General features: G+C 37.2%; 1 protein-coding gene across 1 annotated transcript; it reads right to left on the minus strand.

Annotated features, from left to right (window-relative positions):
• Window positions 1-15911: 15911 nt before the first annotated feature.
• Window positions 15912-16697, minus strand: LOC140888137 (transcription repressor OFP15-like). The gene has a single exon (XM_073295822.1). It carries the CDS (start codon window positions 16695-16697, stop codon window positions 15912-15914), a length of 786 nt encoding a protein of 261 aa, XP_073151923.1.
• Window positions 16698-18350: the final 1653 nt, after the last annotated feature.

The raw sequence follows: 18350 nt of genomic DNA on the forward strand, positions 1-18350 counted from the left end.
TAGACAGCTGAAGCTTCATGAGGACAACTATCCAGTCCATGATTTGGAGTTAGCAGCCATTGTGTTCGCTTTGAAGATCTGGCGTCATTATCTGTATGGCAAGAAATTTGAGATCTTCACCGACCATAAGAGTCTCAAGTATTTCTTCACTCAGGCGGAGTTGAACATAAGGTAGAGACGTTGGATGGACTTGCTTAAGGACTATGATTGCGAGATTAAGTACCATCCGGGAGCTGCTAATCTCACTGCTGATGCTTTGAGTCGAAAGGTGCGACTATCCGCACTTCAGACTTGTTCGATGTCTAGTGCGATCAGTGACTGTTGTACTTCAGGTTATACCTTCAAGCATAAGAAAGGTATGCAGAGTATCCAGATGTTTGTGATATTATCTGAGCCAGCTTTGTATTTGCGGATCCGAGATGCTCAGATGACTGATTTGAAAACCCAGCGTTTAGCTCGTCTAGCTAACGAGGGTAGCTCGTCTGGATTTCATTATCAGTCAGATGGCTTTCTGTGTTTGTCTGGTAGGTTTGTGATTCCGCAGGATGAAGAGTTGCGAGAGGAGATTTTGTCTCAGGCACATCGCACTAAGTTGAGTATTCATCCTGGAAGCAACAAGATGTACAAGGATCTACGTACTCGTTTCTGGTGGAAGGATATGAAACGCAGTGTTTATCAGTTTGTTTCGAGATGTTTGGTGTGTCAACAGGTCAAGGCAGAGCACCGACGACCTGGAGGATTGCTTCACAGTCTGCCTATTCCTGAATGAAAATGGGAGTTTATCACAATGGACTTTGTGACCCATTTGCCAGTATCCTCGAGGAACTGTGATGCTATTTGGGTTGTGGTGGACCGACTCACCAAGTCAGCGCATTTCATTGCCTATAGCCGAGAGTACTCTGTGGATCGCATGGCACGGATGTACATTCAGGAGATCGTTCGACTTCATGGAGTGCCTGTGAGCATTGTCAGCGATCGGGACCCCAAGTTCACTTCTAGATTCTGGGGGAGTGTTCAGCGTGCGATGGGTACTACTCTCAGTTTGAGTACTGCCTATCATCCGGAGACTGATGGTCAGTCAGAGCGTACTATCCGTACTTTGGAGGATATGCTTAGAGCGTGCGTCATGGATTTTGGTTCAGCCTGGAAGGATCATTTGCCGTTGATCGAGTTCGCGTACAACAACAGCTATCATACTAGTATTGGGATGGCACCTTTTGAGGCGTTGTACGGGCGACGTTGTCGTACTCCACTCTTCTGGGAAGAAGTGGGGGAGAGACAGGCTGAGGGACCGGAGCTTATCCAGTAGGCGGTAGACATTGTCGATCAGATCAAGAAACAGATTAAGACTACACAGGATCGTCAGCCCAGCTATGCTAATATCAAGCGTAGGCCTTTGCAGTTCGATGTCGGGGAAAAAGTGTTTCTGAGAGTATCACCTTTCCGCAAGATTCTCAGATTTGGCCTTAAGGGCAAGTTGTCTCCTAGGTTTATCGGTCCGTTTGAGAATCTGGAGAGCATTGGCGATTTGGCTTATCGACTAGCTTTGCCACCGCATCTATCTAGTATTCACGACGTGTTCCACGTATCTCTATTGCGACGGTATGTAGCGGATGAATCTCATATTCTGCAGCGGTCTGAGGTTCAGGTGAACAAGGATTTGACCTGTGTTGAGAAACCTATTCGTATCCTGGATTATAAGAATAAGGTTTTGCGGAACAAAGTCATTCCTTTGGTTTTAGTTCAGTGGCAGCGCCGAGGCACTGAAGAAGCTACTTGGGAGCTTGAGGACAGGATGCATGAAGACCATCCTGAGTTGTTTTGATTACATTCTTAAGTTGTATTCAGTTGCAAACTCTGTAAACGTTTGATTTGAATAAAGAATGTTTCTGATTTCTGTATTGCATTCAGTACTTAAGATCTGATTTCGAGGACGAAATATCTTAAGTGGGGGAGAATGTAGTAGCCCGTACCCTAATTGAGTAATTAAAGGATTAATGCTAATTAAATAAATTGGGTATCGGACGGATCGGAAGCTCCGAAGGCACGATCGGAAGCTCCGAACAGGATCGGAAGCTCTGATGAGCGATCGAAGTCACCGATATTATTATGTCATCCATGACGTGTGGTTGGATCGGAAGCTCCGATCACCCCTATCCGAAGTCAACAAGTGATATTTTGACACGTGGCAGATCAGAATCTTTGGAAGCTCCGATGGCAGGATCGGACGTTCCGATCGAGGTTCGAACGTTCCGATCAAGGATCGGAAGTTCCGATCGTTGTCTATAAATAGAGGTCCGAGGCTTCATTTCTAATTTCCAATTCCGAGTATTTCCCTCTCCTTTCTAGTCTATTCGAGTTGTTCTAGCCTTCCTAGGCTTGACCCGGCGGTCAACGAGGCGTTTGGTAGTCGTAGCGGAGTTGTGCCCAAGTTCTGGAGGCATCGACATCAAAGGGCTAACGACGGACGATGGTATAGCTTTTGCTTCCTATAAATATTTAGGAGTATGCAATAGCTTAGTTAAGGCTTTTAGAGCACTTTAATGATAGTAGTATCATTTGGTAGTGTAGAGCAGACTATAGGCGTGGACCTAGAGTTGGTAGAGCTTGCACTGATTTGAGGTACGAAAGTACTGTTTGAGATATCCTGACTGAGTATGCATGTATTATGTGACTGCATGGTTTATATGTCATTGATTTATGCTGCATTCATTTGCATATTGAGCTATCTCCTTCGAGATATCTGTTAGTAGGGTTTTTCCCTATCCTGTTAGTGGTTGGACTTCCATCGATTTGGGTCCGGAATATCCACTGGTATTATGGTATGGGAGCCACCTCCTGAAGCGACGGCACAGCGTGCTACATACCAGGGCCCGGTCTGTCTCTGTTATCTGATCCTTGACCTCGAGTTTTTAGGGAGTTCACTTTGCATGCATGTATACTCATACTCTCGTACTGAGCGTTTTATGCTCACGTCTCGTACTCTGTGTTTCTGGACACCCTATTCCATGGGGCAGGTTTGCGATTGGACAAGTAGGGTGGATCCAGGAGGGGCTAGTCAGTGGTTGGCCAGCTGGAGCTTCGTCTAGGTTTTATTACTGTTGTTTGGGTTGATACAACTATTTGATTTGGTTGTATATTATTTGGATAAATTACAGATTCCTTTACTTGGGATTGTATAACGTTTATGATTTCCACAGTTTTATTCTGATATCTGTTTAATTAAGTTAATTGCATGCCTAAGTTCTGTTTAGTAGGTGATCCGGGTAAGGGTCACTACAGATCTATTTGTCACTTCCACTTGCCCATTACTTTGAGGGTAAGCCACATATGTGAAAGCTTGCTGAATTTTCATCTCCTTGCACCACGCTTGAATCTTAGCTCCTTGAAACTCTCTACCATTATCGGATATCAGTCTCCTAGGTACCCCATACCGACACACTATATTCTTCCACAATTTCAACACATCTCCTTCCGTGATCCTAGCCAAAGGCTCAGCTTCCACCCACTTCGAGAAATAATCAACCGCCACCAATAAAAACTTCTTTTGAGCAGGAGCTACGGGAAAAGGACCCACGATATCCATACCCCATTGATCAAAGGGGCAAGAAAAGACAATAGCTTTCATCAGCTCCGCGGGTCGATGTTGCAATCGAGCATGTTGTTGGCAACTATCACATGATGTGACCAACTCTTGGGCACTTCCCAGAACGTTAGGCCAACAATATCCCCCCAACAAGACCTTTCTTGCCAAAGCATGAGCTCCCAAGTGATTCCCACAACACCCTTCATGTACTTCTCTAAGCACATAATCAGCCTCTTGATAACTTAAACACCGAAGGAGAGGTCCCGCGAATGACCTCCTATATAACACTTCCTCAATCAATACATATCTTGAACTCTTTAATTTCAACCTCCGAGCTTCCCTAGGGTCCTCGGGCAGCTTTCCTTCCTTCAAATAATTAATTATAACGACCCTCCAATCCTCCTTCGGGAGTTCAGGTATAACCGAGCTCATATGAGGTGCGAGCTCCACCTGAAATACTACATCTCTAGTTTTCCAACTCCCCATAGAACCAGCCATCTTTTCCAAAGCATCTGCTCTCTCATTTTCCCTTCTAGGTATTTGTTCGAAGACCACCTCTGCAAATTGTTCTTTTGCCTTATCCACCTCTCGAGCATACTCAATAAGCTTTTCATTTTTCACTTCATATGTCCCTTTCATTTGTTGTGCCACCAATTGTGAATCGGAAAAGACGTGTATTCGTACAGCTTCCATGTTCCTATCCGCTCGAAGTCCAGCTAAAACGGCTTCGTATTCAGCTTCATTGTTAGATGCCTTGAAATCTAATTTCACTGCCAATTTCACCTCTTCACCAGTAGGAGAGATCAGCACCACCCCTACTCCACTTCCTTATATAGACGATGAACCATCAACAAATACCTTCCACGGATCCTCATTTTCCAAATGAACGATTTCGGTTAAGAAGTCAGCCAAAGTCTGCGCCTTAATAGCAGTTCTTGGCTCATATTGTGTATCATACTCTCCCAACTCAGTAACCCATTTCACCAACCATCCTGACACGTCTGGGCGAGTTAAAATCCTTCCTAGAGGGCTGTTTGTAAGCACCACAATAGGATAAGATAGGAAATATGGCCTCAAACGTCTAGCCGTCATCACCAATGCCAGCACCAACTTCTCCAACCCCGAATACCTCAACTCAGCCCCTTTAAGTGCATGCGACACATAATAAACAGGCTTTTGTGTTGAACCTTCTTTTTTGACAAGAACTGAACTCACGGCTGCCTCCGAAGCTGATAGATACACCCATAACCCTTCTCCAGCCACCGGTTTAGCCAACACAGGTAACTCAGCCAAATATTTCTTCAATTCTCCAAAAGCTTTCTCACAATCCTCACCCCATTCAAACTTCTTGTCTTTCCGTAAAGTGCGGAAGAATGGCAGGCTACGATGAGCTGACCGAGAAATGAATCGCGCCAAGGCCGTGATTCTCCCGGTCAATTGTTGGACCTCCTTCGGGCCCCGAGGAGACGTCATATTTTGTATAGCTTGAACCTTCTCTGGATTAGCCTCAATCCCACGCTCAGTTACCATGTATCCCAAGAATTTTCCACTCTTAACTCCGAACATACACTTTTGAGGGTTCAACTTCAATCCATAAGACCGTAGGGTGGAAAATGTTTCCACCATGTCATCGACGAGGCCAATTGCATCTTTTTATTTTACCATGATATCATCCACATACACCTCCACATTTCTCCCTATTTGCTTGGAAAAAACTTTGTCCATCAAACGCTGGTACGTAGCCCCGGCATTTTTAAGCCCAAAGGGCATGACCACAAAGCAAAAAGTTCCCTCAGAAGTGATAAAGCTTACCTTATCTTGATCTTCCATAGCTAAAGGGATTTGATGGTACCCTTGGTAAGCATCCATTAGGCATAAGTATTGATGACCGGCCGTAGAATCCACCAATTGATCTATTCGAGGCAACGGATAACAATCTTTTGGACATGCCTTATTGAGGTCCCTAAAATCCACACACATCCTCCATCTACCCGAGCTCTTGGGCACTAAAACAACATTCGATAGCCAAGTAGGAAATTGCACCTCTCGAATGTGCCCAGCCCTAAGCAATTCTCCTATTTCCTCCTTTATCACTTTATCCTTGTCGGGTCCGAAATGCCTCTTCTTTTGCTTTACGGGTCGAACTCCGGATAAGAGATTTAACTTATGCTCCATAACCGCTGGTTTTATACCTCTAAGCTCTTGAACCGACCAAGCGAATACATCAAGGTTAGCCTTCAAGCAAATAATGAGTTTTTCCTTGGCCTCTGTTTCCAAATCAGCAGCAATCTTAAGCTTCTCTCCGCTAACCCCCAGTTCCACTACTTCAGGTTCCTCCTCTTCCAGGGTTTGAACCTCTCTCCTAGCCACTGTTAACATAGCCCCACCCCTCCGTATCATGCTGACTTCCACCCGTGTCTTTTTTCCTTCTTCGCGCACCACTCCATCATAGCATCGGCGTGCCACTTTCTGATCCCCACGCAACATCCCAACCTCTCTTCCTACGGTAAACTTAATCTTTTGATGATATGTAGAAGCCACAGCTCTAAAATCTTTCATAGCTGGTCGACCCAAAATCCCATTATATGAGGAAGGAGCATCCACTACCGTGAAGCTCACCATCTTGGTGACCCGTCGAGGGTCATTTCCCATGGATACTGGGAGGAAAATCTGGCCCAACGGTCGAATAGCATGGCCCGTGAATCCATACAAAGGTGTTGAGATGGGCTCCAATTCAAATCCTTCCATTTTCATTTGATCCAACGTCCCCTTGAACAACACATTCACTGAACTCCCACTGTCAACAAATATCCTCGCCACATCATAATTTGCGATTGTGAACGTGACCACCAAAGCATCATTATGCGGAGCCACAACACCACGAAGGTCTTCGGGTCCAAAACTGATTATGGGATCTGGAGGTAAATTCGACTCCTCAGATATTTCAAAGTTCTCCATCCTCCTTCCATGTGCTTTACGCGCCCGTCCGGAGTCACCATCGGTAGCGCCTCCTGAAATCATATGAATCATACCTCTGGTAGGGTTATTAGCCTCATCCACACTCCTTATTTGGTCAAGCCCTTGAGGAGGAACTTGACCCTCCATCTGTCTTCTCGGCACCTCCATTCTCGAATTTACCCAAGGGGGGACCCGACCTCGCCGCGGAGGTGATCGAAATTCCTGATTGCTTCTTGGAGGAGTTCTCTCCCTCCTCGCAGGTGGAAGGATCTTAGAGCATTCATCCACCCTTTGCGAACTTCCTTGCCTTCCTCTTCCTTCATCTACCCCCATCACCTTGTCCCTATTTGGAGCCAAGGGGACATAAGGTGAAAACTGCCTCTTACCTCGAGCTCGATCATCCTCCTTCTCTCCCACCCCTCGTTTTCTGCCCCCCTTCTCTGCCCCTTCCACGATACTACCCCCTGGCCTATATTTAGTCCTCCTGTATCTTTGAGCATCCTCCAAATTCACATACTTCTCCGCTCATGCCAAAAGATCATTGTAACTTGATGGAGGCTTCTTAACTAGAGACCTGAAGAATTCACCTCCTTTCAACCCTTGGGTGAAGGCGCTGATCAGTATATCAGGAGTAGCAGTCGGCACTTCCAAAGCTGCACCATTAAAGCGTTGGATAAATTCCCTTAAATTTTCCTAATCATGTTGCTTCATCACAAATAAACTCAAGTAGTTCTTTTGGTATTTCTTGCTACTAGCAAACTGATGCATAAAGGCCACACGGAAATCCTCAAAAGACCTTATGGACCTGGGCTTTAACATGTTAAACCATTGTTGGGCGGACTTTACCAGCGTGCTCAAGAATACTCGACACTTTATACCATCGGAGTATTGGTGCAATAGGGCGGCGTTATCGAACCTTCCCATATGCTCCTCCGGGTCCGTACTTCCATCATACTCTCCCACGCTTGGCTTTCTGAAACTGGCAGGAAGTTCTTCCTCCAAAACTGCAAGGGAAAATGGACTTTCTTTCCTAAGAGCTGAACCCTTGCTCCCAAGTTATTGTCTCAACATCCTTATCTCTTTCCACATTTCCTCCTTCTCTTGGTCATTCATTCTTGGAGGGGGTAGGGTTCCCCCTACCTGACTTCGCTGAGCCATTTCATCCTTTCTTGGCACTTGCACTTGCTCTTGTTCTTGCTCCTGCTCTTGCTCTTGCTCTCGTTCTTGCTCCTGCTCATGACCTTGACCTTGCGAGACTTCCTGATTCTTCTTCAAGGCCTCTCCCACAACCTTAGTAATAAATTGGCCCAACTCTTCCAAGGTCATACTTCCCACCGTATTCCTAGGGGGAGGCTCCTCCTGCATCGGCCCTAGGCGAGATGAGGTGGTGTGAGCTCTTCTACTCCCTCTCCTTCCAACCATCTCTACGTCTCAACTCAAAGTTTCCTACAGACGGCGCCAAGTGATACTCACTAAAATTTGATGGTCCGGATCCCACTCAAGCCCAAAGCCTCGAGTCTAGAGATGAACCTGAAATCAAGCAAATAATGTTAGAAGGGGCTGGGAGGGTATCCCGGCGTAGCCCCTCCGACGCTCAAGTCAGAGACGTGAACGAATAAGAAAAAGAGGAGCTTAGGCGCCCCTCAAAATGAAAGTGAATTGAATTAAATGGAAGGAGCAAACCCGTATTTATAGGAGGCAAAGTAGGGGACCACGAACACTTTGTAGGGAACTACGAGCGTGTAGCTCACGCGCCTCTCTTTTAGAGCTCGCCCTCCAAAGACAACTCAAAGCACAAAACCAAGCTTGTCCAGCCTAGGGGTCGCCCGCCTTAGGGGGAAGCCCACCCTGAGGCTCGCCCACCCTAGGCGAGCCTCTCCTCCGCTGCCTTCATATACTCTTTCACATCTTCCTTCCAAATTGCCATAAGCTTTCGACTTACCTTAGAGACCTCACGTCTAAGGTCCAACTGGACGGGGCTATCCTTCATCCCTTAGGAGCCAACATACATCTTCTTCCATAATCCTCTGACGAGCCAGCCCTACCTCTAAACATGAGACTCGGACCTTAGTCTTTGGTTATGGGCCTTCATTGGGCTCAAGCACTTGATGGGCCTACTCATGGGGTATCAATAACGATGCATGAGAGCTACTTCGCATGAGAGAATGATGTAAAAATGAAATGAAATTATTAAATTTCGTTTTCATTATTCCGGTACCAATCATTTAAATGTAATATAATCATTATTCTATTCACATTCTTATTTAATTTCAAAATTGATTTCATTCCCCCCTCCACTCAAATTTAATTACATCGCGTCTGAAAGCCATAATTCAATTTAACAATTATTATGACTAAAGTATCCAAGAATACTCGTTTTAAAGTTTAAAACTATTATTATTCTAAAAATTTTATGATTTAAATTCATCCATAAAATTTTATTGTTTTTATTTTGACCACACCTTAGTTTTCTTACATGACCAAGAGCAACTCCAAAACCATCGTTCTCAACCATCTCGATGACATTTGCATGCATATACCCATTTTCTTTTTAATTTTATTTAAAATAAAACGAACTATTTGTATTAGTTAGAAATGACAATGAATCGGAGTTGGAAACTATACAATTCTGCAAAAGATAGGCCTGAAGCACCTGGCTGATGTATCATGGGGTTAATATACATCCTACAGATCAGAAATATAGCCCAAGGCCCATTTAGCACTTATATGATATCTATATCTAAACTGGACTTCGCGCCTGCTTGCTTTCACGACAAGTCCACAACTATGTTTCCAGTTAGCTATGAATCTCCTGTATTGAACTTTTTATTATTCCTTTGCTATTCAATATATAATAACTAATTTATGGAGTATTTGTCTGGTGTCCGATTGGACAAGTATTTTTAAAAAAAATTAGTGTTTTATAAATTAAATAACTTAAAATATTTTTTTGGACAAGATTTTTGTAAAAAATTTAGATGTGTGTTACGATGTTTTAGAATTGAAAGCAATGATTAAAAACAAAACATATTTATTTTTAATTATAAAAACATCTTTATAAAATAGTTTTTCAAAGACATATTTATTCGTTATAAAAAAATTTTAAAGAACACTTTTAAAAAAAGTATTTGTCCAAACGAAGTCTTTGGTTTTTTTTTTTCAGCTTTGGATTCAAGACAATTAATTGATGCAATTTAAGATCCACAACATATGAACATGACTTCCATTATTGGTTCCAAAATACAAACGATGTGTACTAGCGCTAACATGCTTTGAGATTGTGTTTAGATTAATGAAGATTTGATTTGGAAGGAAAAATTTGACTCGAGGGGGATTTGAATGTCGAGTTTCGAAGAACGCTCATCTTCGATATATTTCAAATCTATCATAATTATCAAAGTAACTACGTAGATCAGCAAGAGATGGATTTGAAACATACCCAAAAATTAATCAAAGCAATATCTAACGAATTTTAAACACATAGATTTGAAATCCATAGACTGCAAGCATATATATCTGAATGACTGAATTCGTTTGGTGTTTTCCTTGGACGGATTGTGTATGGTCTTGCCTGATAATTCGTCATGTCGATTTTTATGCACACATCTCGCCTTTTAACTGCGTGGATTACTCTAAAAATAAATAAATAAATAAATAAATAAATAAATAAATAAACTTCTCGGGTTAGGTTTGCAATTTGTCTTTTAAATTTTTTTTTTTGTTTGGATTGTGATTGAGGCGAAGGTGTAGGCAATGTTAAAGTTGGTTAAATTTAAATTTTTGAATCACTTGGATATTTAATTATGTTCCTCCCCTTCTGTTTTTAATATGTTTCACTCGATTTACTTTAGGTTTGTAAAAAAAATATTTGTAGTTTTAGGAAAGGAAATTATTTTTAAAAAAAAAAAAAAAAAAAACACACACACACACACACACTGGGCACGGAAAGGACGACACTTATTTATTACTTTGGTCCCTCTTAAAATCGCAGCCAGGGATTCAGAGGGCAATTTTACGACTGTGCAGGCAGTCAAAATTAACTTGTTTCATTTGTTCGATTTTAAAGATTTGCTTTGTAATTAAGGATTAAAATGAACCCTTATGTTTTAAGTTTCTTAAAAAATTATTTCAAGATCAATAGATAAAGAATAATATGTGGTATTTTTTTAAAAAAAAATACAGTTATGTATGAGAGTTGTAACTTATTAATTTTTCAGTCATTAATTAGCCACGAATTTAAATATATATACATATATGTGAACTTTTTTAGTTTATTAACATCTTACGGTCATAAATTCATAATAATGAAAAATTTTACTCTGATTGATTTTTAATATGATGTTATGAACTTTTCGACAAACATAAATGTATGAATTTTTTTTAGTTTACCATTATTTAAAGTCAAAATTGTTATTCTGTTATGTATTGTTTTTAAAGTTATTGTTTATCATTTAAAATTCAAAGAACTTTTCACTAGACTTGGATCACCACGTGAATTAATTAATGGGCCTTGGCTCATCTGAGAGCGGCATTAAATGCATGAAGAAAACATTTTTATAAACTATTTATTTTTATTGATAAAATAAACGACGCGCCAACTTCTATAATGTTTACAGCCCCCATCATTTTCAGGGAAATAATCAATTTTTTTCTTGGAAATGAAAATAAGTTAACAGCTCGATCGAGATTATTACTGCGAAATTATATCTCAAACAAAGATGCTACATATCAATGCATTCTGCATATACAAGTTAAAGCCTGCAGGGTTCAAAATCACGTGAATTTCTCAAAATAAATAAATATATGCCTTGATTTTTTTTTTTTAATAAATATATGCCTAGCTAGATATTTTTATTTCCCTGCGTATGCCTATTAAAATTAAAGGGCGTTTGATTATCTAACTTTAGTTAACTTTTTGATTTGAAAAATAATTTTCTGTAGTGTATTGAAATACACTAGAGAGGGTCATTTTTAAAAAAAAAAAAAATTTGTCGTGTATTTCAATATACAAATGAGAGTCATTTTAAAAAAAAAATGTTTGACCCGATTTAAAGAAAATATCCCTAAAAAATCTTAGTGGATTTGTGACCGAGAATTAAGATTATATATAGACTAAGGTATTTGTGCTAGCATGTCGATTAATTTTTGTTGATTAGTATTGATTGACAAAGTTGTATACTATCTTGTTCTTGTAGCAGAAGAAAAAGCTCTATAAATATTAAGTATATATTGTGCATAACGACGTATATATATAATATCTATTATCTAATCAATATTCTCTTCCTCCTATCATCAATAGAAATTTCTTGTTTTTTTCACTAATAAACTCCTATTAATTTTGTTTTGAAAATCTCGATTTTTTTAGAAAAAATGAATTAAATAAAAATTTTGTTTGGAACTTTGCTTTTTCAATATAAGAGAGTTACTTTTTGAATTATGTTACAACTTAAATGTACAACGAGATTTGTATCACGATTAAAATGAACAAAAAGTTTTCTTAGAATGAACTCAATCGAACGAACGATTACAACGGCTATCATCTTGAGATTACTCATGATAAGATTTATAATTAAATTAATTAATACCTTACGCACTCATATCAATGAAGTCAAATATTAGGATTAATCAATATTATCTTCACATTATTATTGTATATAAACGTGAATTAGATTGTAAGAAAAACTTGGTGAAGCACAAGGTTTAGAAGGTTCGGCGCTGATAGATCAGAGGACAAGAATCTTTCTCCGAGATTGATGCACATATGCATATCGTGTAGTTGTCCATAATATAATGCCAAAATTGTTTGAAATCAGTTGAAGATTCTTTACTATTTTTTTTAACCATATTATATTGTTTAATCTATTCCATCCATATTAAAAAAATATATGTTTTTGTTTGAGCTCGAATTTAGGAAAGAAACCGCACGAAGAGTGGAGCAATTTATGCTACCATGCTCTTTTTTAGGTTGACACCATACAATATATTATGAAATGTAATATTTTTGGAAAGCATTTTATTTTTTAAAATTAATTTTGTAATGGTCAATCGATGTTGATTTTAAAGTTATATACAAAATTATATGAAATAGGATATTAATAGGGTGTCGTAATTAGGAAAACAATGTACAAATCCATTTTTATAAATTATAACGTAAAAACCCGCAGAAATTATCTTTTCGTGCACAAATCAATTTTTTACTACTTGAGAACCCGTATATATAATATAAGATATCTTCCAATAGATTGATGAGATGCTAACATAAGGATAGTACACTTATACTACATTCAATAGTTCAATTTCAATTTGATTATTTAGATCTATATAATTTTATGGACTTCGCATATTCAAATCAATTTTAAACTATTAAATTCAGCATTAGAATACTATTTTTATGCTAGCATAAACTCAACACTTTCTACATGCACTAATTAAATAAAACATTGGACTAATTTATAAACCACGTTATTTAAATAACTCGCAATAAATATGTCTAGTATATATGATCATAGACTCATGGGAGAAGGTGATGATAGGTGATATATTATATATATGAATTCGTTGCATGTACATTAATGATTGGCTAAAAGAGAATGAAATAGTTATTCAATAATTGTATGTTGAATGATTGATTTGAAACATGAGACGTTGCTTGGGCTCAAATTTTGGAAACAAAATGAAAGATTCATTTATTTTCAAAATCTTTGGATTTGACAATTGAAATCTTCTTTGAAAAAAAAAAACAAGAAAAGAAAAGAAAAAAGTGAAGCATATTGTAAATGTTTTTTTTTGACGGTAGCATATTGTAAATGTTTAAACTGAAGTTAAACTCAAAATCTTTGGCCTATTTCCTATTATTTCGAGACTGAATTTCGGCTCAACAAAAATGGTGAATTCAAAATTTTGAGGTTTGTGAGTCAGTTGTGACAATAAAAGAAATATACTTGTTTTTATTTTCACATGAAATTTTATAAAAAAAAATAATAAAATAATAAAAATAATTTTAAGGTTAAAAATCTATTTCCATAATGGACAAGTCCAGCAGCAGGTTGTCCAGGGTCTAGCTAATACATGGTTCAGTATGTTGGGAACTGACAAATGGGGTATACACTTGTGAAAAAATGGAGCAAGTTGCTAATGATTCACTCTAAAGTAGGGTACAAAATGCCATTTTTGTTATTTTGCAGGTTTAAATTGAGAAAATGATTATTTTTTTTCATGGTTTCAACTTTCAAACACAATAATGCACATATATATATATATATACCTCCAAAAACCTCATCCGATGGACTATGTTATGTTTCAACTGTTTTTCCTTCTTCACCATAAAACTTGAATTCTTGAAAAAAAAAATTCCCCGAAAATTCGATCGTTTCTCTATACGAACATTAATCGATTCATAAGCAACTTGCAGTTACAAATGAATTATAATGAAGTAAGCAGCACCAAACATTGATGCAAAATATAAGTAAGATTGTCTTGTCCATATGAGAATAATTTCATTTTCTTGTTCTTTTCCTCCAACTCTTATCTGTTTAAACAGACGTGAAAAGGACTCTAATCGTTTCAGCCAGTGAGGCCTGAAAAAAGATATAATAATTAAGATGCCCTCCAAAACAAAATACCCTACAAAACTTCTTTTCTGTTTTCATATATATTCCCTAAAAAAAATGGATTAATACAAATGTCTGATTTGTTGGAATTATACTTTTTATTTTATTTTTAAAAAACGCATAATGGTATGCAATGAATCCCTTTATCAACCGAATTCGGTAACGAAACGAACCGAGGAATTAAACATTTTATATATAAAATTTCAAAAAACTTGTGGTAGCCTAGCCAAAAACTAAAAGGAAAAAAAGAAGAAGGGGCACATTATATTTTCGATATATATCTTATATATTATATTGCATGGGTTTAATTTTCTATTTAAGTTTTGTGGGAGATTATAATGATTAATTTATTTGAAGTCCGAAAAGGGTAATTATACAGTTGTTGATGATGTCGCAGTTAACACATAGAGACATTCATATGAATGAATTAATGAAAGTATGGATTCTTCACTCAATTTCTGGTTTGTGACGATTCTGCTGCAGATACATATATTTACATAATATATATTTTCAGACAGGACCACTGCAAATTTTTGTATCGTTTTAGAATTGTTGCTGTCAACTGTCCACTGATATATAGTCACTCTACAATTTGAATTCCAATGTGAAAATCCCTCTCCATTCGATATATATATTTATTTGTACAACACAAAACAAAACAAAAAATATAATAAAGAGGATTTTTTTTTTAAATTTTTTATCCCATGTTATCTTATTTCCGCACTTTTGTGATTTTGAGCATCTATGTTACGTTTCAAAATTACGATTTTTCATGTAAATATACATTTCCGTGATTTTTTGTAATTTCGGTAATTTCTTTTGCAACTTTAGTCATTTTTGCACCTATACGCTTACATGGTATTTGAAATATTAGCATCATGTCCGTGACACGTTGTCGTGTTGACACGACACACACTAAAAAATATTAAAATTGCCAAAAACATAAAAGAAGATAACAGAGTAAAAATAGAATTTGACCACATTGAAATCAAAATTGCAAAAAGGCAAACAAAAAATAAAGACCAAATTTACAATTTTCCCATAAAATATTTTTTTCTCAAAAAACACAATAATTCAATCAAATTAAACTAAAATAGATACTATTTGTTTTATAAATATATTTTTTGAAGCTAAAAAATTTGCCTTAAAAACACGCAAAAGTGTCTTTAAATTATTTGGAACGGTCAGAACAATAATTTTTACCAACCCGGCCCGTATATCGTGAGACGATCTCACGAGTATTATATATTTATTTCAATTTAAAATAAAATGTAACATTTTTTAATAATAATAATAAAAAAATTTATCTTGGAATTTGGATCGGATAGAATAAAGATTTATCACTTTGGTGAGCATGATCGAACAAGATATCTAACTCATGCAATTGACTCAACTTATAACATCATGTTTTTGTGTTTCTAATATTATAAAGTGGGCTCCACCTTATCGTAAAATTTGTATAATAAATTTTGCTGTAAATTAAATGTGGAGATGTTCTCGATACGTCAAAGTCGCAGCCTACGAATTACGGAATCTACGATACATCGCTTATTATGAAAGCGAGAAATTGAATGCAATCGATAATTAATTAATTAATCGTACCTATGATCGATCACTTTTCATATATATATTTTTCAAGAATCGATCTAAACTATGCATGCAAACCCACACCAAATATTCATTAATCTACGCCAAATTAATTAACACCCATTAAACACAATTAATAATAAAGACAAAAATGGGACCGAATCGATTAATTAAACACCTGAAGAAGTTGACGATGAAGAAGAACACCCATTAACGACTTTCTCCACCACTATTAATTCATCTTCGTTTTGCAGTGAAGATAAACAAGGACTGCAGATGGAGGAATTATAAGTGGAAGAAGAAAAAGATAGAGGAGAAGTCAAAGAATAATTCAGCGTCGTATTCGAAGAAGAAGAGCAAGCTGCTGCAGGGTCATCATGAATGGCGGCGGGCTTTGAAGAAGAAGAAGAAGAAGAATCGGGGGCAAGCTGTAAAGAAAGGTGCAGCAGCAAATCTACGAAAGCTCCGATGACATATCCATGGTTGCTTCTGCCATTAACACGAAGGTAACAAGCGAGAAGCTCCTGCAGGCATTCCCAGTCCTTCAACCCGTGGGCCTCCACCATTTCCTCCATGGAAGCTCTGAAATCAGAGAAGGGATCCCTGGAATCCATGGCCAAGATGGAGACGGTACTCTCCTTGTACGGGAAATCATAATCATATTGACCGCCGGTTAATCTTGCTTCTTCCAGGATGGAATTCGTCTCTCCAGGCTCGAAGAACAGCCTGTCCGAGGATCTCAGCCCTCGAACCACCGCAGATGGATCGATTTCAAAGAAACTTGTTTCTGGATTAATAGTACTTTCTGCGAGATATGCGGAGTTCATGGTTTTGTATATGTCTTCGCTCGGGTTCGCTCTGAATGACGGGGTTTTGGGGTTGTTGACGCAGGCTGGCCACTGCCAAGAAGTTGTGGCGGCGGCGGAGGAGGTCTTGAAAAGAAATGGGAACTTCATTTTCTTGCCCGTTTGGTAAATTTGAGGTGGTCTAAAGAAAGTGATGTAATATTTTAATGTTGTCTGATTTTTACTAATACAGCATTTAAAGCCTACAGAATTGGTAGGTTCAATTCAACGGCTGATTTTCAAGTAAGAAAAGGTAAAATATAAAAAGTGGAGGGAAGAGCACCAGATATAAAACTATATTTAATGATGTCCTGTTGTTAGCTTAGAATATATTTATCTTATAATAATATTCAAAGTGAATGCATTTTTTATTTTTATTTTTTTACATTTTGAAATGTGGAACATATATTTTGAATATATAATCCCTTCATTTGATGTGTCTATTCCCATTATTTGACATGAGTGATGTTTTCAGGTTATAACTCTGATATTGTTTCCATTTGGAAAGGGTGCCTTTTTTTTCCATTTTTTTTTTTTTGAAAATAGGAAAGGGTAGGGTGCTTTAATATAGTGGAATTAACGTAAATTTTTTTAAAAAAATTATATTTTTGCTAAATTTATAGTTTGAAATTTGTATGTTTTCCATGTCATACTATCAGTCAATTAATTTACAATTTTCGTCCAATAATTTGCACACTTTTCAATGTTACTCATTTTTTTGTTAAAACGTTCTTGTGATGTCGAAAAACGACGACGAGTAATGAAAAATTGGTTATGCCGGTAGCACCTTAGTGAAAAATGACTATTTTCGAAAAAGAGAAATAGAAAGCTCTATAAAACAAAAAAAAATGCTGAGAAGTGTTTTGTAAAAGCTTTTTCGAACACTACTTTGGAGTCTAAAAACTCTGAATTGACCGATAACCTGATCAAAATTGAAAAACCTATAAATTATAGGACTAAAATTTTCTAGAATCAGTCTCTCACGGCATACGTCCTTATGTAATGCCTTGTATCATGCGTTAACATATATATATATATATATATATATATATAAGTAATATACTTTAGCTATCTCGATGGAGCTTAAACATTTAGCAAAAATAGTTTTAACATCATGATCATGAGGTATATATTAAAGGTTCAAAACATTGATTCGTAAAATCCCTTATATTTTATCAAAACTAGTTAAGTATGCACACACGTACATTATGTATTTAAAATAAAGACCTTAATTTATTTAAGTGAAATGATAATATTATTTTTCTTATTTAATTAAACGATTTATATATGTTATGTATTTTTTTCTAATTATAAATATACGTACGTTAGAGTTATGAATAAAAATTTGTGTAAGACCTGATAAGTGATGAAATTTGATAAAGAAGTTAGATAAAAATAAATAAATAAAAAAGAATAAAAGGACCCTAATGTTATAGGGAAAAAATGAGGGTAATTTAATCATTTGTGATTGTACTCCCCAAAAAAAATATGAATTAAATTTTGGGATTAAATAAGAAGAAATTTTGATGTGATTTGTTACATCAAAATAATTATTATAATGTGTGTTCGATTTTATGTACCAACACTTTTTTGGATCAACCTATTTTAGCGTATCTGATTAGCGCAGTTTATTTGATCATTTACGTAGTTTACATGCTATTGTATTAGTTCGTTGATTTACGATTTATTCAGTACATACGGTAAGTTAGCGACCGCTACGGGTTCCCACATAATAGGATAATATTGATGGTTTTACGTGTTTTT

This window comes from Henckelia pumila, chromosome 3 (assembly GCF_033568475.1).
Source record: "Henckelia pumila isolate YLH828 chromosome 3, ASM3356847v2, whole genome shotgun sequence".
Classification (NCBI taxonomy): Eukaryota; Viridiplantae; Streptophyta; class Magnoliopsida; order Lamiales; family Gesneriaceae; genus Henckelia; species Henckelia pumila.